The sequence below is a fragment of the Dryobates pubescens genome, chromosome 2, assembly GCF_014839835.1.
Source record: "Dryobates pubescens isolate bDryPub1 chromosome 2, bDryPub1.pri, whole genome shotgun sequence".
Taxonomy (NCBI): domain Eukaryota; kingdom Metazoa; phylum Chordata; class Aves; order Piciformes; family Picidae; genus Dryobates; species Dryobates pubescens.
In genome coordinates, this window is record NC_071613.1 from 15,371,957 (window position 1) to 15,385,848 (window position 13,892).

The following is a 13,892-nucleotide window of genomic DNA, read 5'->3' on the forward strand; positions in this document are numbered from 1 at the left end:
CAAGTGGGCAAGAAGGTGTTTGGAGCCAAGCCACTCATAGGCAGCATGCCAAAGCCTGGTTGGTGCCTCTCAGCCGTGGCCCCAGCTTGTGTCTCTCTGTCCAGGATGGCAGTGGCACCCTCCAGCGCAGCAGCTCCTTTGGGAAAATCCGGGATGTGATACGGAGAAGCAGTGAAATGTTGGTCAAGAAACTGCAGGGCAACGGTGCCCTGGAGCCCAGGAACACCAGGTATGGCCCAGGGGTAGGAGGGACAGCGTGGGCTCAGGGCAGGTACGGGCTCTGCCGCCCGGAGGCCTGGGGTCTGGCCAGCTGCAAGGAGATGACTCTTGCTCTCCTCTGCTTTGTTGTAGCATGAAACGAGCTGCATCATTAAATTACCTGCACAAGTCCAGCGATGCTACCTTTGAGGTAAGCATTGAGTGGGTGGTGGGACGGGGGGCAGGAATGAGCGCTGGGGTGGGGGCTCTGTGGCTGCAGCTGGCTCTAGGGGCCATGGCCAGCAGTGCGGGTGGAGAGAGGCCATACCTAGTGCCTGAGCTCCCACCAAAGGCATGTGTAAGGCTGCAGGGTGGCAGTGTCCCTGCTTCGGCCACTCTTTTGAGGTCATGGCTCCAAAGCTGAAGGTATTGCCTCCAACCAGCCCTCTCCCTGTCTGCTGAGCTTAGCAAACCCTCCAGCCACAGCATGGGAGCAGAGAGGGCAGAGGGACACCTAACTTACTTGATAATGTCACTGGGGGGGTCCTGGCTTGCAAGGCAAAGGGCAAGGGGAGGAGGGCTGGCAGCTTTGGGAGGTGGGTGTGGATTTGCAGGTACTGGTCCTCACAGGTGCTGTGTTTTCCAGGGCACCCAAGGCCTCCGTGCAGAGAGCAGAGGCCTGAGCGCCAGCAGCATGGACCTGTCCTCCCACAGCTCCCTTCTCTCCTCCAACTGACCTGCCGGCAGGTGCCCCCTGCATCTGGCCCTTCTGCTGCCGGCGTGGCACAGCTTTGCGCTGCACGGGGCAGCGCCCAGCACCCTCCCCACCTCACCCGCTCTCTTTTCCCCACCCCCCGCCATCACTGACTCTCGTGCCGCTGTCCGCCCGTCCACCCCGGCGTCCACGGGCACCGGCTGGCCCTAGATAGTTTGGGAACCGCAGCCCGCACGCATGCTCCTCCGCTGCACACCCAGGGCCGGGCAGCTCGGGGCGGCAGCACGCTCGGCACCCCGTCGCACACGCTAGCCAGGTAGAAACGCCAAGACCGGTGGGAGCCAGGGGGCCTCGTCCGCCGGGGGGTGGCGGGGAGTGCCCCGGGCCGTGGCCGTGCGGCCTGGGGGGCGCTGCGGGGGCGGGTTTTGCTGTACCGCGTTTTACTGAATAAAGGCACCGGTAGAAGCGACCGCGGCTGGCTCCGGGCGGGGGCGCGCGTCGCGGCGAGCCCGCCAGGGGGCGGGCTGGGGCCGGGGCCGTGGCGTCACCGGGGGCGGGGAGCGCTGCCTTCCGGGGCGGCGGGGCCGGGCGGGGCGGCGCTGCCATGGCGCGGATCGGGCTGCAGGACCTGGAGGGGCTGGGCGAGGAGTCCGCGGCCGGCGGCGGGGAGGATGGCGACGAGGAGCGGGAGCGGGCTCGCTTGTTCGCCCACTGGGAAGCCGTGGCCAACACGCACCGAGTAAGCCTGCCCCGAGGTGAGCGCTGAGCCGCGGCGGGGAGGGCTGCGCTGCCAGGGAGAGCTGCGCTGCCAGGGAGAGCTTGGCCGCTGCCGGGACAGCCCGAGGCGGCGGGGAGGGCTCTGAGCGGGGCCGCGGAGGCTGCGCTGGATGGGGGCCGGTGGCGGGGGGGCTGCGGGTGCTGTCAGCGCCCTGCGAGCGACCAGGTGCGCTGTGGGGCCTCCTCTGCTGCCCAGCCTGGGCGAGCCTCCCCGCCCCTCTCTTTGCCTTGCAGACATGGCAGGTCCGATCCTCCAGATGACCCGGCACAGCCAGGCTCCCGAGGCCGTGCCCTTCGTTACTCTCTCGCGGCAGGTGAAGGTGAGGCCTCCTCTCTGCGCGCCCAGCTTTCCGTCCGCTGCCCAGGCCGGTGCGGCAGCTCCGCCTGCTCGGGCCGCAGAAAGAGAGCACTTCCCTTGCTCGGAAGGCAGCCGCACGCCGGCCTGCTGACAGAGGTTCCTGCAGAAGCACTGCAGCTGTGATGGCAGCTCTGGGGTGGTGTGGCCTTCTAGCCACCCCTGCCTTGGCCAAGAAGGCCAGTGGCTTCCTGGGGTGCATTCAGAAGAGTGTGGCCAGCAGGTCGAGGGAGGTTCTCCTCCCTCTCTGCATTGCCCTGGGGGAAGCCTCGTCTGGAATGCTGCATCCAGTGCTGGGCTCCCCAGTTCAAGAGGACAAGGAACTACTGGAGAGAGTCCATCAGAGAGCCACTAAGATGCTGAGAGGACAGGATCATCTACCTTATGAGGAAAGGCTGAGCAGAGGCTGTTTAGCCACGAGAAGAGGAGAATGCTGATCAGTATCTAAAGGGCAAGTCAGGAGGATGGAACCAGATGCTTCTCAGTGGTGTCCAGTGGTAGGACAAGGGGCAATGGACACAAACTGGAACACAGGAGGTTCCATGTAAACATAAGGAAACAATTCTTTCCTTTCAGGGTGGCAGAACACTGGACCAGGCTGTGCAGAGAAGCTGTGGAGTGTCTCCATCTCTGGAGGCACTCCAAACCCACCTGGACGTGTTCTTGTGTGATTTACTCTAGGTGCTCTGGCTCCAGCAGGGAAGTCAGACCAGATGATTTTCAGAGGTCCCTTCCAACCCCTGCCATGCTGGGATACTGTGATCTTCCCTTATGTTGAGTAATGGCAATGCTCAACTACCCAATCTTTAATTCAAAATTGCCTGTCTTGCTCCTTTCTCTTGGTCTCATGGCTTGCAGCTGCCTCCTTTACCAGCCTACCCTCTGTGGGAGTGGACACATCCAAGAGAGGGAATTTGCAACTCAGAGTATTCTCCCTGCCTTGCTCAGGTCTCCTTGTTGCATAGCCCCAAGTCCTGCTGGGTTTCTGTTTGTGTTAGTTACGTGGCTGCTGGTTGAGTTGGAGAGCTCAGCTGGCACAAGCTAAGAATGCTTCCGAGGGGAGCACAGGGCCTGTGGCCCTGGCTGCTCGACCCAAGCATGTGGTGGTGTTTGTCACAGCTGCCAATCCAAGCACAGTAGCTTCTGCCTGAAGACCTCCTGTTCTTGCTAAGTCACACACCTCTCATCCCTCACACAAAAGGGTGCTTTGGAGCTTTCATACATAACTGAAGCAGTGCTTGTCAGACTGGTTTCTGTTTCTCTACAGGCTTAGTTGGGCTTCCTACCAAGAAGACGTCTGTCAATTGTCCTCTATATGGAGAGAGCTTAACCAAGTTCTTCTGGGCTGAGCTCCAGCACTCCTGCCTCTAAAGCACGTCTGAGCATGTGGGTTATACAGCTCTGAGCTGGGCCTTACCCTCTGCTGGGTCCCAGAGGCTTAGTCTGGGCTCTTCTCTACTTATGCTGGTCCCAGGCAGGAATGGGGCTCCAAGACTCTGTGGGGCCTGGAGATCTTTTGTTGTTGTTGGCATCCCCTCTGTGTCTGTGGAGGACTTTTGGAGTTGGGCTCTGGGACTGGGTGAGGAGATGGAAACCACTTTGTAGCTTTAGCACTGAGGGGACTCAGGAGCTGGGGCCTTTAAGGATACATTTCCCAGGCTTGGGCAGGTCGGTAGCATTTGGTTGCTCCTCCTGAGCTGTCAGTGCTACAAGCTTGCATCCTCTTGGAGGCAAGTGAATTACTATTATTCACCTACAGAGCTCTGCTCTGCCAACTTCTGTTGCCACTGGGACTTCATGAAGCACCCAGGCTCTTTCTCTTGGTCAGGTCTCATCTTCTAGAGTGGTGGTGCTTAATGTGGGGATCAGGCTGTGACAAAACCAGATGCTGTGCCTCACTGACAGGTTTATTCTCAGATAGTGTGGCAGGTGAGAGCTTCAAATCATCTAGAGGGACTGGCAGTTCCCTTGCTTGGAAAAACCTTTGCTCTTGCTTTGCTTGGTGGGATAGTAGCAGGCATGGCCCCATCTAGAAGCAAACATTGGTTGGCCTGCAGAGCTTTGGAGCACTCTTCCTGACACCCCACTGACACACACAGAGGCAGCCCAGATGCCTTCCTTTTGCCTTTGGTTTGGCTTTTTGAATTGAGACCTGACTTGGGTGGAGGCACAGGGAGGCCACACTTGCTGCTGAGGCTGCTTACAACTTCCTGGCTCACCCACCACTGGTGAGGACAGGTACCCTGAGCTCTGAAAGAAGGTTGCTTCATGACCACTTCAGTGTGTCTGAAGAAGCTGAGAGCAGGAAGATAGGTGCTAACCACAACTTCACAGCCTCTCTTTGTGTGGTACTTGTGGTTATAACCAAGCCATGAGCTGAACTAAGAGCAATTTCCCCCCTCCTTCTTGTGTTTGTCTGGAACACTGAACATCTGTGCTGCAAATAGAGATTTTTTTGACCCATCCCACAAAGCTGTTCCCTCTTCACCAGCTGGGTTCATGTCTCTCTTTCCTACTTCTTGGTGTGGGAGAAGGATCTGAGAGTTTTGTTCCAACCTTCACAGCTTTTCTGGGTGCTAGAGCTCTTCTGCCAGACTTTGACTTACTGGGCAGGAGGTGTTTTGCTTGTTACCCTCCAGGAACACCGTGCTGCAGTGACAAGGTCCTCCACTTGAGAATAACATCAACCTTACTGGAGGCCCTTTGGGTGCCCAGAATCAAGAACACCCTTGCAAGTAGGCAGGACATCAAATGGAGAGGAGCAGGAAGCCCTGTGTCCCCTGCTGAGGATGTGCTGCATTCCTTGTGCATCCCTGCACCCCGTCCCCACTCTGTGCTTTTCCTTTCACTGACCTCTGCCCAGTGCTGTTAAGTGTCCTTGTCTGCAGTGCATGTGGTGCCAGTTCTCCTTGCCCTCCCTGGCTTCTCCTGCCAAGCACTGACTCGCAGGGGGTCTCGTTTTGGCAGGGTCCTGTCTTCCCCACTTCCTGCCCGTCTGCCTTGGTTGTGCCACCCAGCAGCGCCGGTGTGCTTAGCTCTGACTTGGCTTCTCTGTGGCCTGTTCCAGTGTGAGGAAGCAGCCTACGAGGAGCGGCGGTACCCAGCTGGGAAGTGGGCATGTGTCACCAAGGGGGAGCCCATGTATGAGCAGAGCATCTCCATGAGCTTCATGAAGCTCATGCGCTACATCTGCCAGGACAACTCTGTAGGTGTGTGCAGGCAGGAACCGGAGGGGGCTGGCAGGCTGCGCAGAGGGAGGGCCCTGCCCCTGTTCATCTGGAGCAGGCAAGAGGGCTGCTGCCACTCCCCCAGCCATCTCACTGGGCCTACTGCCTGCCTTCCTCCCTCCTTCCAGGTTGCTATCTGGGCATGACAGTCCCAGTGCTCAACGAAATCCACCTGACCAAGGAAGGGACTGGGCTGGAGCGTGAGGTCATAACCGCCTATTACCTTCCGGGACAGTTCCAGCAAAACCCTCCTGTTCCCACAGACCCTGAGATCCACATCACTGAGAGGTCTCCCCTCCGGGTTATAACCAGGTGACCCTAGCACCAGAAGCCTTTCCTTGGCTCAGCAGAGTGCTATGAACTCCCTGCATGGCCGAGGTGGTTCCTTGGGCAGAGGCGATGGGAGCCCTGGCTGCGGGAAGAGGGAACGCGCCGGCTCGGTTGCTCACCTTGCACTCTTTGCTGCAGGGTTTTCTATGGGGTGACCACTGAGGAGACAATTCTGCGAGAGATCAGTCTCTTCTGGGAGCTCCTGGGCTCCACAGACCGTGTGCTCCAGGGGACATACATCGTGGCTGCTTATCAGAACCCCAGCGTCCCTCAGCGCCGCAACGAGATCTGGTTCATCTGCCGAGCAGAGTGAATCTCCATGCTCGCCCTGAACCCTCCTGCTCCTGGACCTGCTCTTCTGACCCAAAGGAGACAAAGGCACCTCTTGACCCACCACTAACCCACAAAATGACAGACCAGGGTGCTGGGGGGTGGGCTTGCACTCCACCTTGCGATAGCCCGGGCAGGGGAAAGCCTGACTGCTCTGCACTTCGCTCACTGCTGTGTCTGAGGCTGAAGGTGGCACCAGGGAGAGCCTCTACAGCAGGCTTCTGGCGGGAGGCTCCTGTAAGGCAGTAACTGTGTGGGCTTGTGCAGCACGACCTGGGCTTTCCCTTAGCTCTGAGCTGGGCTTGCAGAGCTGTGCTAGGCGTGCTGGCTGGCCCTGTGTCTGCTGCAGAGTCGTGAGCTGGTAGTGGCTAGAAGGCAAATGACTTGTGTAGGAGGTGTGGGGCTCTCTGTGGCCTCTGAGAAAGGCTGCCTGTCCCAAATGGAGCCACTGAAATGGCTGCTGCAGAGACAGTGGGGTTCAAAGGGCTCACCACAAGCAAGACATCGATCCTGAACATCCCCTGCTAGGGTGGCTCTCTTTGGACTGTTGGGTGCCTCCCTGGCTGTCACCCACCACTCCTCAGCCAGGACTGGGATGCTGGCAGCCTTTGCCCATCAGTTGTGGGTGCTGTTTTGCAGAGCTGCTGCGAGCTGAGAGAGAAGGGTGGTGGCAGCAGCACCACAGGTGCCACTCTGCCTCGCATTCCGCATTGATCAGCGAGCTTCACATCCACGAATCCTCTCCTGCTTTCCTGGGGGAAGCTGGCAGTGCCAACAGTAAATAAAGCCATGTCAAACCCCTGCAGCTGCAGATCACTGAGGGGAGGGGATGGGGCATGCCCCGGTTGGCTTGGGAAGAGCCTTGTTCGCCTCAAGATGGCTTCCAAGTCGCAAAGCTGTGGTTACTGAGAAGGGCTCTACTGTGTGCCCAGGTTAGGGCCCTGTGGTCAGTCAGTGCTTTGCTGCACAGGCTGCTTCCATTGCTGCTCCAAACAACTATGGCTATGCTCTTCTGTAGCAGCTGTGCTCCCATCCTGTGCCACAGGCTCTGCTGAGTCAAGGCTTCAGCATCCTCTGTGATGCATCCCAGAAACATGCTTGGGGACTCATCAGTGTCTGATGGTGGGTCTGCCCCAGCCAGCATTTGGGAGGCTCAAACACCAGCTGTGGGTGGCATAGAGCTGTACCGAGTTCCATGGGAGTTGCTCAGCCAGGTAGGGTGGCCCTCAGCCCGTGCTGTGCCGGTGGCCAGGTGAGCTTGCACTGCTTTGCCCCGACTTCGGGCGAGATGGAGGAGCAGCCAGGAGCAGACACTGCATTGTGCAGCCAGAGCTGTGACCGCAGCCCTCTGCCTGCAGCAGGATGCAGGGCTCTTGGCTCCCAGGGGGCCCTGTGCTTTCACAGAGTACAGATGAGGAGCTGCTAAGGGGTGGGTGTCGGGAAGGTGGGGCCGCACGCTTCTCAGTGGTCCCCAATGACTGGACAAGAGGTAAAGGAAATAAACTTGAACATACAAAGTTCCACCTAAGCACGAGAAGCCACTTCTGCGCTGGGAGTGTGACGGAGCGCTGGGACGGGCTGCCCGGAGAGGTGGTTGAACCTCTGCCTCTGGAGACGTTCAAAACCCCTCCGGCCGTGTTCCTGTGTGACCCGCTTTAGGCTACCCTGCTGTGGTAGGGGGTTGGCCTCGATGGTCTCCAGAGGTCCTTTCCCCGCGCTGTCACTCCGTGATCGCAACAGCAGCTTCGCGGGGAGCAGGGCAGGAGGGGAACTCTGCGGCGGGCGCCCCACGCCGGGGCTTGCTGCGGGCAGGAGAGGCAGTCCCAGGCCGGCCCGGCCCTTCCCCTCCCGCGCGCCGGCGGCGGGCTGAGGGGAGCGCGCGCCGCGCAGACCCCGCTCCATCCCCCACGCGCCACCGCCCGGGCCCCACCTGGGTTCCGGTGGCCGCCCCGCCCCCCGGAAGCCCCTCCCGGCGGCGGCAGGCGGGGCGACGGCGGCATGGCCAGGGGCTGGGGCGCGCACTGACCGGCGCGGCGGGGAGCGGCGCGGAGGATGGCGGCGGTGCGGGCGCTGCTGCTGCTAGGTGAGTGCGGGCCGGGCCCGGCCCCGCGGCTCCGGCTGCGCCCCCCGGTGCGGGTCTCGCCGGTCCCCCGCCCGCGGCTTCGCGCCTCCCGGTACCGCGGCAGGGCGGCGCCGGAGGGGCGGTGCTGACGGCGATCCTTGGATCGAGCCCTCGGGTGGTCCGGGCCCCTTGGGTTCCCGGGAGCCGGGCGGTGATGGGGCCTGGCATCCCCGGGGTGGTCTGGGCCGGCGGGGCCCCCGAGGGTGGCCGCGCCCCCGCCCAGCGAAGCCCGGCTGCGGGGCGGGGGTTGCCGGGGTGCCTCGGCAGGGCTTTCCCTGGCTGCCCGCTCCTTGCGGGGCGCGTCGTGCTTTCCTGCGCTCGGATGCAAATGCACCGGGCGTTCGCCGTCTGGAGGCGCCGAACGGGCGCTCCCGGGGCAGCGGGCATGACGGGGAGGCGGGTCCCGAAGCCCCCCTCCGGCTGAGCTCGGCCCCGGCTCGCAGCCTGGCCGGGCCCCTGGTGAGGGGCTGAGGCCGGGAAGGCTGTTCGTGTGCAGCAGTGGGTGGTTTTCCCGTGAAATTTGATCAGATCAGCCCTTGAAGGGAAAGAAAAAAGCAACAACCCCCCACAAACCAACCAAACCTGGGCAGGCAGTGGGCTTTCACCCGTAGAAATTTGCCTCCCGACCGCCGAGGGGGTTGTGCCCCTTGCTGAGCACATCCGGAGGAGCCACCCACCCCCATCCCCCCATCCATACCCTCCGTTCTACTCGGGGAGGTGTGAGCCTCCTTGCCTCTTCCCAGCTCTGCCGTCCTCGGGGGCACAGGGGGCAGCCCGTAAATTTTCACGCCCGCTGCCTTTCACTGTTTAGCTTCAGCTGTAAGACTCCAAGCTGCCTTCTCTCGCTCTGCTCCTTGGTATTTCTCCTTGCTAGCCTCCTAGCGCCATTTTCCGTGCCCGGGGAGCCTGGGGTTTTGGTTGTGGTGTGAGAGCCACAGGGGTGTGAGCTCGTTACCAGCCTGGTTTGGAAGGGTCCTGCACAAATATAGGCTGGAGGAGGAGTGGCTTGAGAACAGTCTGGGGGAGAAGGACGTGGGGGTGTCAGTTGATGAAAAACTCAACATGAGCTGGAAGTGTGCCCTGGTAGCCCAGGTGGCCAACTGTGTCCTGGGCTGCATCAGAAGCAGCGTGGCCAGCAGGACGAGGAAGGTGATTCTGCCCTTCTGCTCTGCTCCCATGAGATCCCACCTGGAATACTGTGTCCAGTTCTGGGGCCCCCAACACAAAAAGGACATTGAACTGTTGGAGCAGGTCCGGAGGAGGGCCACAAAGATGATCAGAGGGCTGGAGCACCTCCCCTACAGGGGCGGGCTGAGGGAGTTGGGGTTGTTGAGCCTGGAGAAGAGCAGGCTCTAGGGTGACATTACAGTGGCCTTCCAGTACCTGAAAGGGGCCTACAAGAAAGCTGGAGAGGGACTTTTGGTAAGGATTAGTGATAGGACAAGGGTGAAGGGATTGAAGCTGGAAGGGGGGGGGGGGATTTAAACTGGATAGTAGGAAGAAATTCTTTCCAGTGTGGGTGGTGAGACACTGGAACAGGTTGCCCAGGAAGGTTGTGGATGCCCTTCTTTGAAGGTGTTCAAGGCCAGGTTGGACAGGGAGTTGAGCAACCTGAGCTAGTGGAAGGTGTTCCTGCCTGTGGTTGGGGGTGGGGTTGCAACTAGATGGTCTTTAAGGTCTCTTCCAACCCCAACCATTCTATGATCTGCCCCACAGGACACTGCCTTGTTTCACTTCATTTGGGAACCCCACAAACAGGTTCCTGCATGTCACCAGTACCCAGCTCCAGTGCTTCTGTGTCACTGTGCACAACTGCACAGTTTGCTTTGCAGTTTCTGCTTCAAAATCAAGAGTAATCTTAGTCTAGCACCTGAGGAGGATATTGCTTCTGCGGGAGAGGTATTTATAGGTCTGCTGCCGCTGCTCTTTGCATTACTGGGAGCTGTGGCAGAGTCCTGCTGCCAGACTGCAAGTAATGCCCAGTGTACAGCTGATAAGCATGGAATGAACACAAATCTTATGAAGAAGCCCTGAGGGAATTGGGGTCATTTAGTCTGGATAAGAGGAGGCTGAGGGGAGACCTCTTTGCCCTCTACAACTCCCCAAGCGGAGGTTGTAGCGAGGTGGGGGTTGTGCTCCTCTCAGATGCAACAAGTGACAGGACAAGAGGAAACAGCCTCAGAGGAGGTTCAGGTTGGATATTAGGAGCAATTTCTTCCCAGAAAGGGTTCTCAGGCATTGGAGCAGGCTGCCCAGGGAGGTGATGGAGTCACTGTCCCTGGAGGTATTTAAAAGCTGCGTGGCTGTGGTGCTGAGGGATGTGGTTTAGTGGCAGTGGCTCAGCAGCAGAGGTGGGATTGTGAGATCCAGGTGAGCAGTTGGGCTGGATGATCTCAAAGCTCTCTTGCAACCTCAACAGTTCTGTGAGCTCAGTGCAGCCCTTACTTAGCTAACTATAGCACCCTGATTACTGGTTGCCTTGGCAGACTTCCATGGAGGCTGTTTTTGAAGGGGATGTGGCATGTTTTGCTTGGGCTCTGGTTTGGGGCAATGGGGCTGTGGACCTTCTGCAGCATTCATCTCCCTGTCAGTGTGCTACCAGCAGCAGCTGGGGTGTGCAGGGCTACCTTTCCTGCTGCCACACTCCTCTCTGGTGGCTGGAATTTCTGTGCTGCTTCAAGCACATACTCCTTGCTTCGTTTCTTTTGCTCATCAGGATCAGCACCGCTGCCCCTTGGCTTACAGACACTGTCAAAAGCCTCAGAGGCCAGCAGTGTGCCCAAAATGTATGGTTTCACGTCTAGGTTTTTATGGCCAGCAGTAAGTTCTGTGGGGTTGCAGGGCAGTGTCTCCCTAGATGCTGTTTGGAGAAAGGGCTAGGGAGAGACCTGTGAAGGGTGGAATAGCCAAGGCTCACCTGACTCCTTTCTGTGATCCTCCTTTGCCACGTAGGTGCTTGAGGAGTGTTTGGTTCTTGGACTGAGGGTCCCTGCTCCTCTCATTCCGTTGTTCAGCGGCGCTGTGATCTTTGTGGCCGTGACACTGCAACGTGCCAGATGCATGCTGGCTTCTGCGCGGAGATGTGGTTGAAATGCTAACAGAGGAAATATTTGCTGAGTCAGCTTTTCTGTAAAGCTGAAGAAAACCCCAACTAAGCACCCAATCAAACCCCAGAAGGTCTGTTTTGTTCTGGAAGTGGCTCGGTGTCCCGTGTGGAGCTGTGTGTGTCTGCGTGGTGGTGCTTTTCCTGTGCTTGCTAGCGAGCCTGCTCCTCGAGGAGAAAAGCTCTGACAACATGAGCGATCAGACAGAATCTGAGAACTTCCCTTGGGTTTAAAGGGTCCAAAATAAATTTCCAGCAGTACCACTTGAGTGACTTTCCCTCTTTGAGGCTGCTCTTTGGGAAGCTGCTCTCTGGGTTTTTTTCCCCAGCAGCTCTTGAGTCCTCTGCAGCCAGACCAAGTGCTGTGGTAGCTAATCTGAGCGAGCATCTCTTCAGCAGCTGACAAGTTGTGCTGCTCAGCACATTTCTGGGCTGTTTTGGGCAAAGCAGTGACAAGCCAATATCATTCTTTTCTTTAAAAGCATGTGATCCCCCTTGGTACTTGGCTGTGCTCAGGCAGGGCTCCAGTCAGGCTGTCAGCCCAACGTGGCAGGCGCTTCAAAGGCACAGCAGCTCCACAGTCATGTCCGTAGGCACTTCTTTGTCTGCGCAGTGGGTCCTGGACAACTGGGAACTGGCACAAACCAGAGAGCTGTCATGTTCTGCAACCCTTGAAGATGTCCTCTGATCTCTTAATTGATCTGGAATGAGACCTTCTTCGAAAGGCAGATGTTTAAACTGCAGCAAGAACCCCTAGTTAGTTGTATACTGCATGATTTACAGTGAGGGTGGTGAGGCACTGGAACAAGTTGCCATGGGAAGTTGTGGATGCCCTTTCCCTGGAAGTGTTCAAGGCCAGATTGGACAAGGCCTTGAGCATTCTGATCTAGTAGAAGCTGTCCCCTGCCCATGGCAGAGGGGTTGGAATTAGATGATCTTTAAGGTCCCTTCCAACCCAAACCATTCTAGGATGAATACTTTTACTGATGGGACTTTCCTCCCAGTCCTTGGAAGCCCCTTTGCTCAAAAAGAAGTGGGTGGATGGCACTGCATGTCTGTTACTTAGATGGACAGGGCTCTCGCGTTGTTTGGCCAAAGGCTGGCTCATGTTGCATCCAAGCAGACAGCCACAGATGTCCTAGGATGGCAGGCTGTGGAGACAAGGGCAACGCGAGAAAGACGGTGGGAGAGGAATGGGAGATGCTGGCTTTGGGGCAGCAGGCAAGATAAGGCACTTAAAAAAGATCTGAAGGTTGGGAGGCCTGGTTACAGGTATTTACTAGGGGAACTTTACACTAATATTTTTCTTCCCTTCCTTGCAATTTATCTGCTATTTGAGCTGCGAAGATCAAAGCTGTCTTCCAGCCAGCACACGTGGACTTAAATAAATAGCTGGACCTACACCTCTCTCCAGTGAATAAACACTCTTTCCTCTCTGAAGGTTTGCAAGCCTACCTCTCAAGCCTGGAATGCAAAATATTTCACATTAGCAGTGGGTGTCTCCACTGCTTTCGATGTTTGGGTACTTGGAACAAATGCTTATTTGGCAGCAGGCAGGCCCGGGTACAAACGTGCTCTTTGTGAGGGCACGCCGCTGCCGCCACGCTAGCGGGGCAACTTCCCCCCGAGACCAGGAGACGTGCAATTGTTTGTCCAGACCCCAAGGAAATGGGTCTCCTGCTCCTGTAACGTGAGTGGTGGTCTGGTGGGCAGGGCCAGGCAGCTCTCTGGAGGGTGAGGGTGACAAGAGGTGCGCAGGAATGTTCTCCTTCGTGAGGATTTAAGCTGCGTGGGCTGCCGGCGTTGGGGCTGGGTTGCAAACTAGCACGGTGGATTTGGCTGTGAAGTGAAGGAAGCAGCTGTACCAGCTCGTGTCCCTAGGCCCCCAGAGTGAATGCCTTTGGTGTGGTGATACCTCCTGAAGAAGGCTGGTCGTGCCTAAGGTGGGAGAAGGGCCAGTGGAGTGACCTCTACCTGTTTTGAAGGAGAGAAGGAGTCACAGAGTTGTTTGTTGGGAGGGACCTCTAAGATCTTCGAGGCCAGCTGTCAACCTAGCACCACCATGGCCATTACGCCACGTCCCCAGGTGCCATGGCTGCATGTTTCCTGGACACCTTCAGGGACAGTGACTCCACCACCTCCCTGGGCAGCCTGTTCCAAAGCCTGACCACTCTTGCAGGAAAGAAATGTTTCCTCATATCCAGCCTGGCACAATTTCAGGCCATTTCCTCTCATTCTATCTCTTGATACTGAGGAATAGAGACCAACCCTTGCCTCACTCCAGCCTCCTTTCAGGGAGCTGTAGAGAGCAATGAGGTCTCCCTCAGCCTCCTTTTCTCCAGACTAAACAACCCCAGCTTCCTCAGCTGCTCCTCATCAGCCCTGTTCTCCAGACCATTCAGCAGCTTTGTTGCCCTTCCCTGGACAAGCTCCAGCACCTCAGTGTCCTTCTTGGAGTGAGAGGCCCAAAACTGAACCCAGTATCCAAGGTGTGGCCTTGTGTGGCTTTTCATGTGGCAGCCTGCTTCCCTGGGCTTTGCCATGGTTCAGAGGTCCTGCACATGGTTCATTCTTGTTCTTGATGTCCCTGTGAGGTTTAAGCAGTCCAGATATGTTGTGCGTCTCTTGCCTTTTAGGGAGGTTGTTCAGAGTAAGGTGGGGGACCCTGGGGTCTTTCAGAAGCAGTTTGCTCCCTTCCTCATGCCAAAGCTATTGAAGTAGAGCATAAGAAAGCA

General features: G+C 57.9%; 3 protein-coding genes across 8 annotated transcripts in view; all 3 read left to right on the forward strand.

Annotated features, from left to right (window-relative positions):
- Positions 1 to 1,387, forward strand: part of KLC4 (kinesin light chain 4) — a 30,791-nt gene extending 29,404 nt beyond the window's left edge. For 4 of the 5 annotated variants that reach the window (XM_054170841.1, XM_054170832.1, XM_054170850.1 and 1 more), the window contains exons 14-16: positions 105 to 229; positions 352 to 409; positions 845 to 1,386. In XM_054170841.1, coding sequence (XP_054026816.1) covers positions 105 to 229; positions 352 to 409; positions 845 to 934 — 273 coding nt within the window. In that variant the 3' untranslated portion in view covers positions 935 to 1,386. Of the gene's footprint in view, positions 1 to 104; positions 230 to 351; positions 410 to 844 lie in introns of all 5 variants that reach the window. The other variant, XM_054170826.1, reaches the window with a different exon arrangement.
- Positions 1,388 to 1,556: 169 nt separating this feature from the next.
- On the forward strand, positions 1,557 to 6,858 carry LOC104300938 (heme-binding protein 1-like). The gene is made up of 4 exons (XM_054170893.1): positions 1,557 to 1,668; positions 5,113 to 5,254; positions 5,401 to 5,584; positions 5,741 to 6,858. The coding sequence occupies exons 2-4, from the start codon at positions 5,185 to 5,187 to the stop codon at positions 5,913 to 5,915; spliced, it is 429 nt and encodes a 142-aa protein (XP_054026868.1). The 5' UTR covers positions 1,557 to 1,668; positions 5,113 to 5,184; the 3' UTR covers positions 5,916 to 6,858.
- The window catches only part of PTK7 (protein tyrosine kinase 7 (inactive)), a 55,321-nt gene continuing 42,985 nt past the window's right edge, over positions 1,557 to 13,892 (forward strand). Inside the window, exons 1-2 of one of the 2 annotated variants that reach the window (XM_054170874.1) lie at positions 1,557 to 1,652; positions 1,925 to 2,010. In XM_054170874.1, the coding sequence (XP_054026849.1) occupies positions 1,585 to 1,652; positions 1,925 to 2,010 (154 nt within the window). In that variant the 5' untranslated portion in view covers positions 1,557 to 1,584. Of the gene's footprint in view, positions 1,653 to 1,924; positions 2,011 to 7,901; positions 8,016 to 13,892 lie in introns of those variants that run through there. The other variant, XM_054170881.1, reaches the window with a different exon arrangement.

Coding starts and splice junctions, on each gene's coding strand:
- LOC104300938 (XM_054170893.1), top strand. CDS start 5,185: ATGTATGAGCAGAGCATCTCCATGAGCTTCATGAAGCTCATGCGCTAC. Junction 5,255..5,400: donor CTGCCAGGACAACTCTGTAG/GTGTGTGCAGGC, acceptor CCCTCCTTCCAG/GTTGCTATCTGGGCATGACA. Junction 5,585..5,740: donor CCCCTCCGGGTTATAACCAG/GTGACCCTAGCA, acceptor TCTTTGCTGCAG/GGTTTTCTATGGGGTGACCA.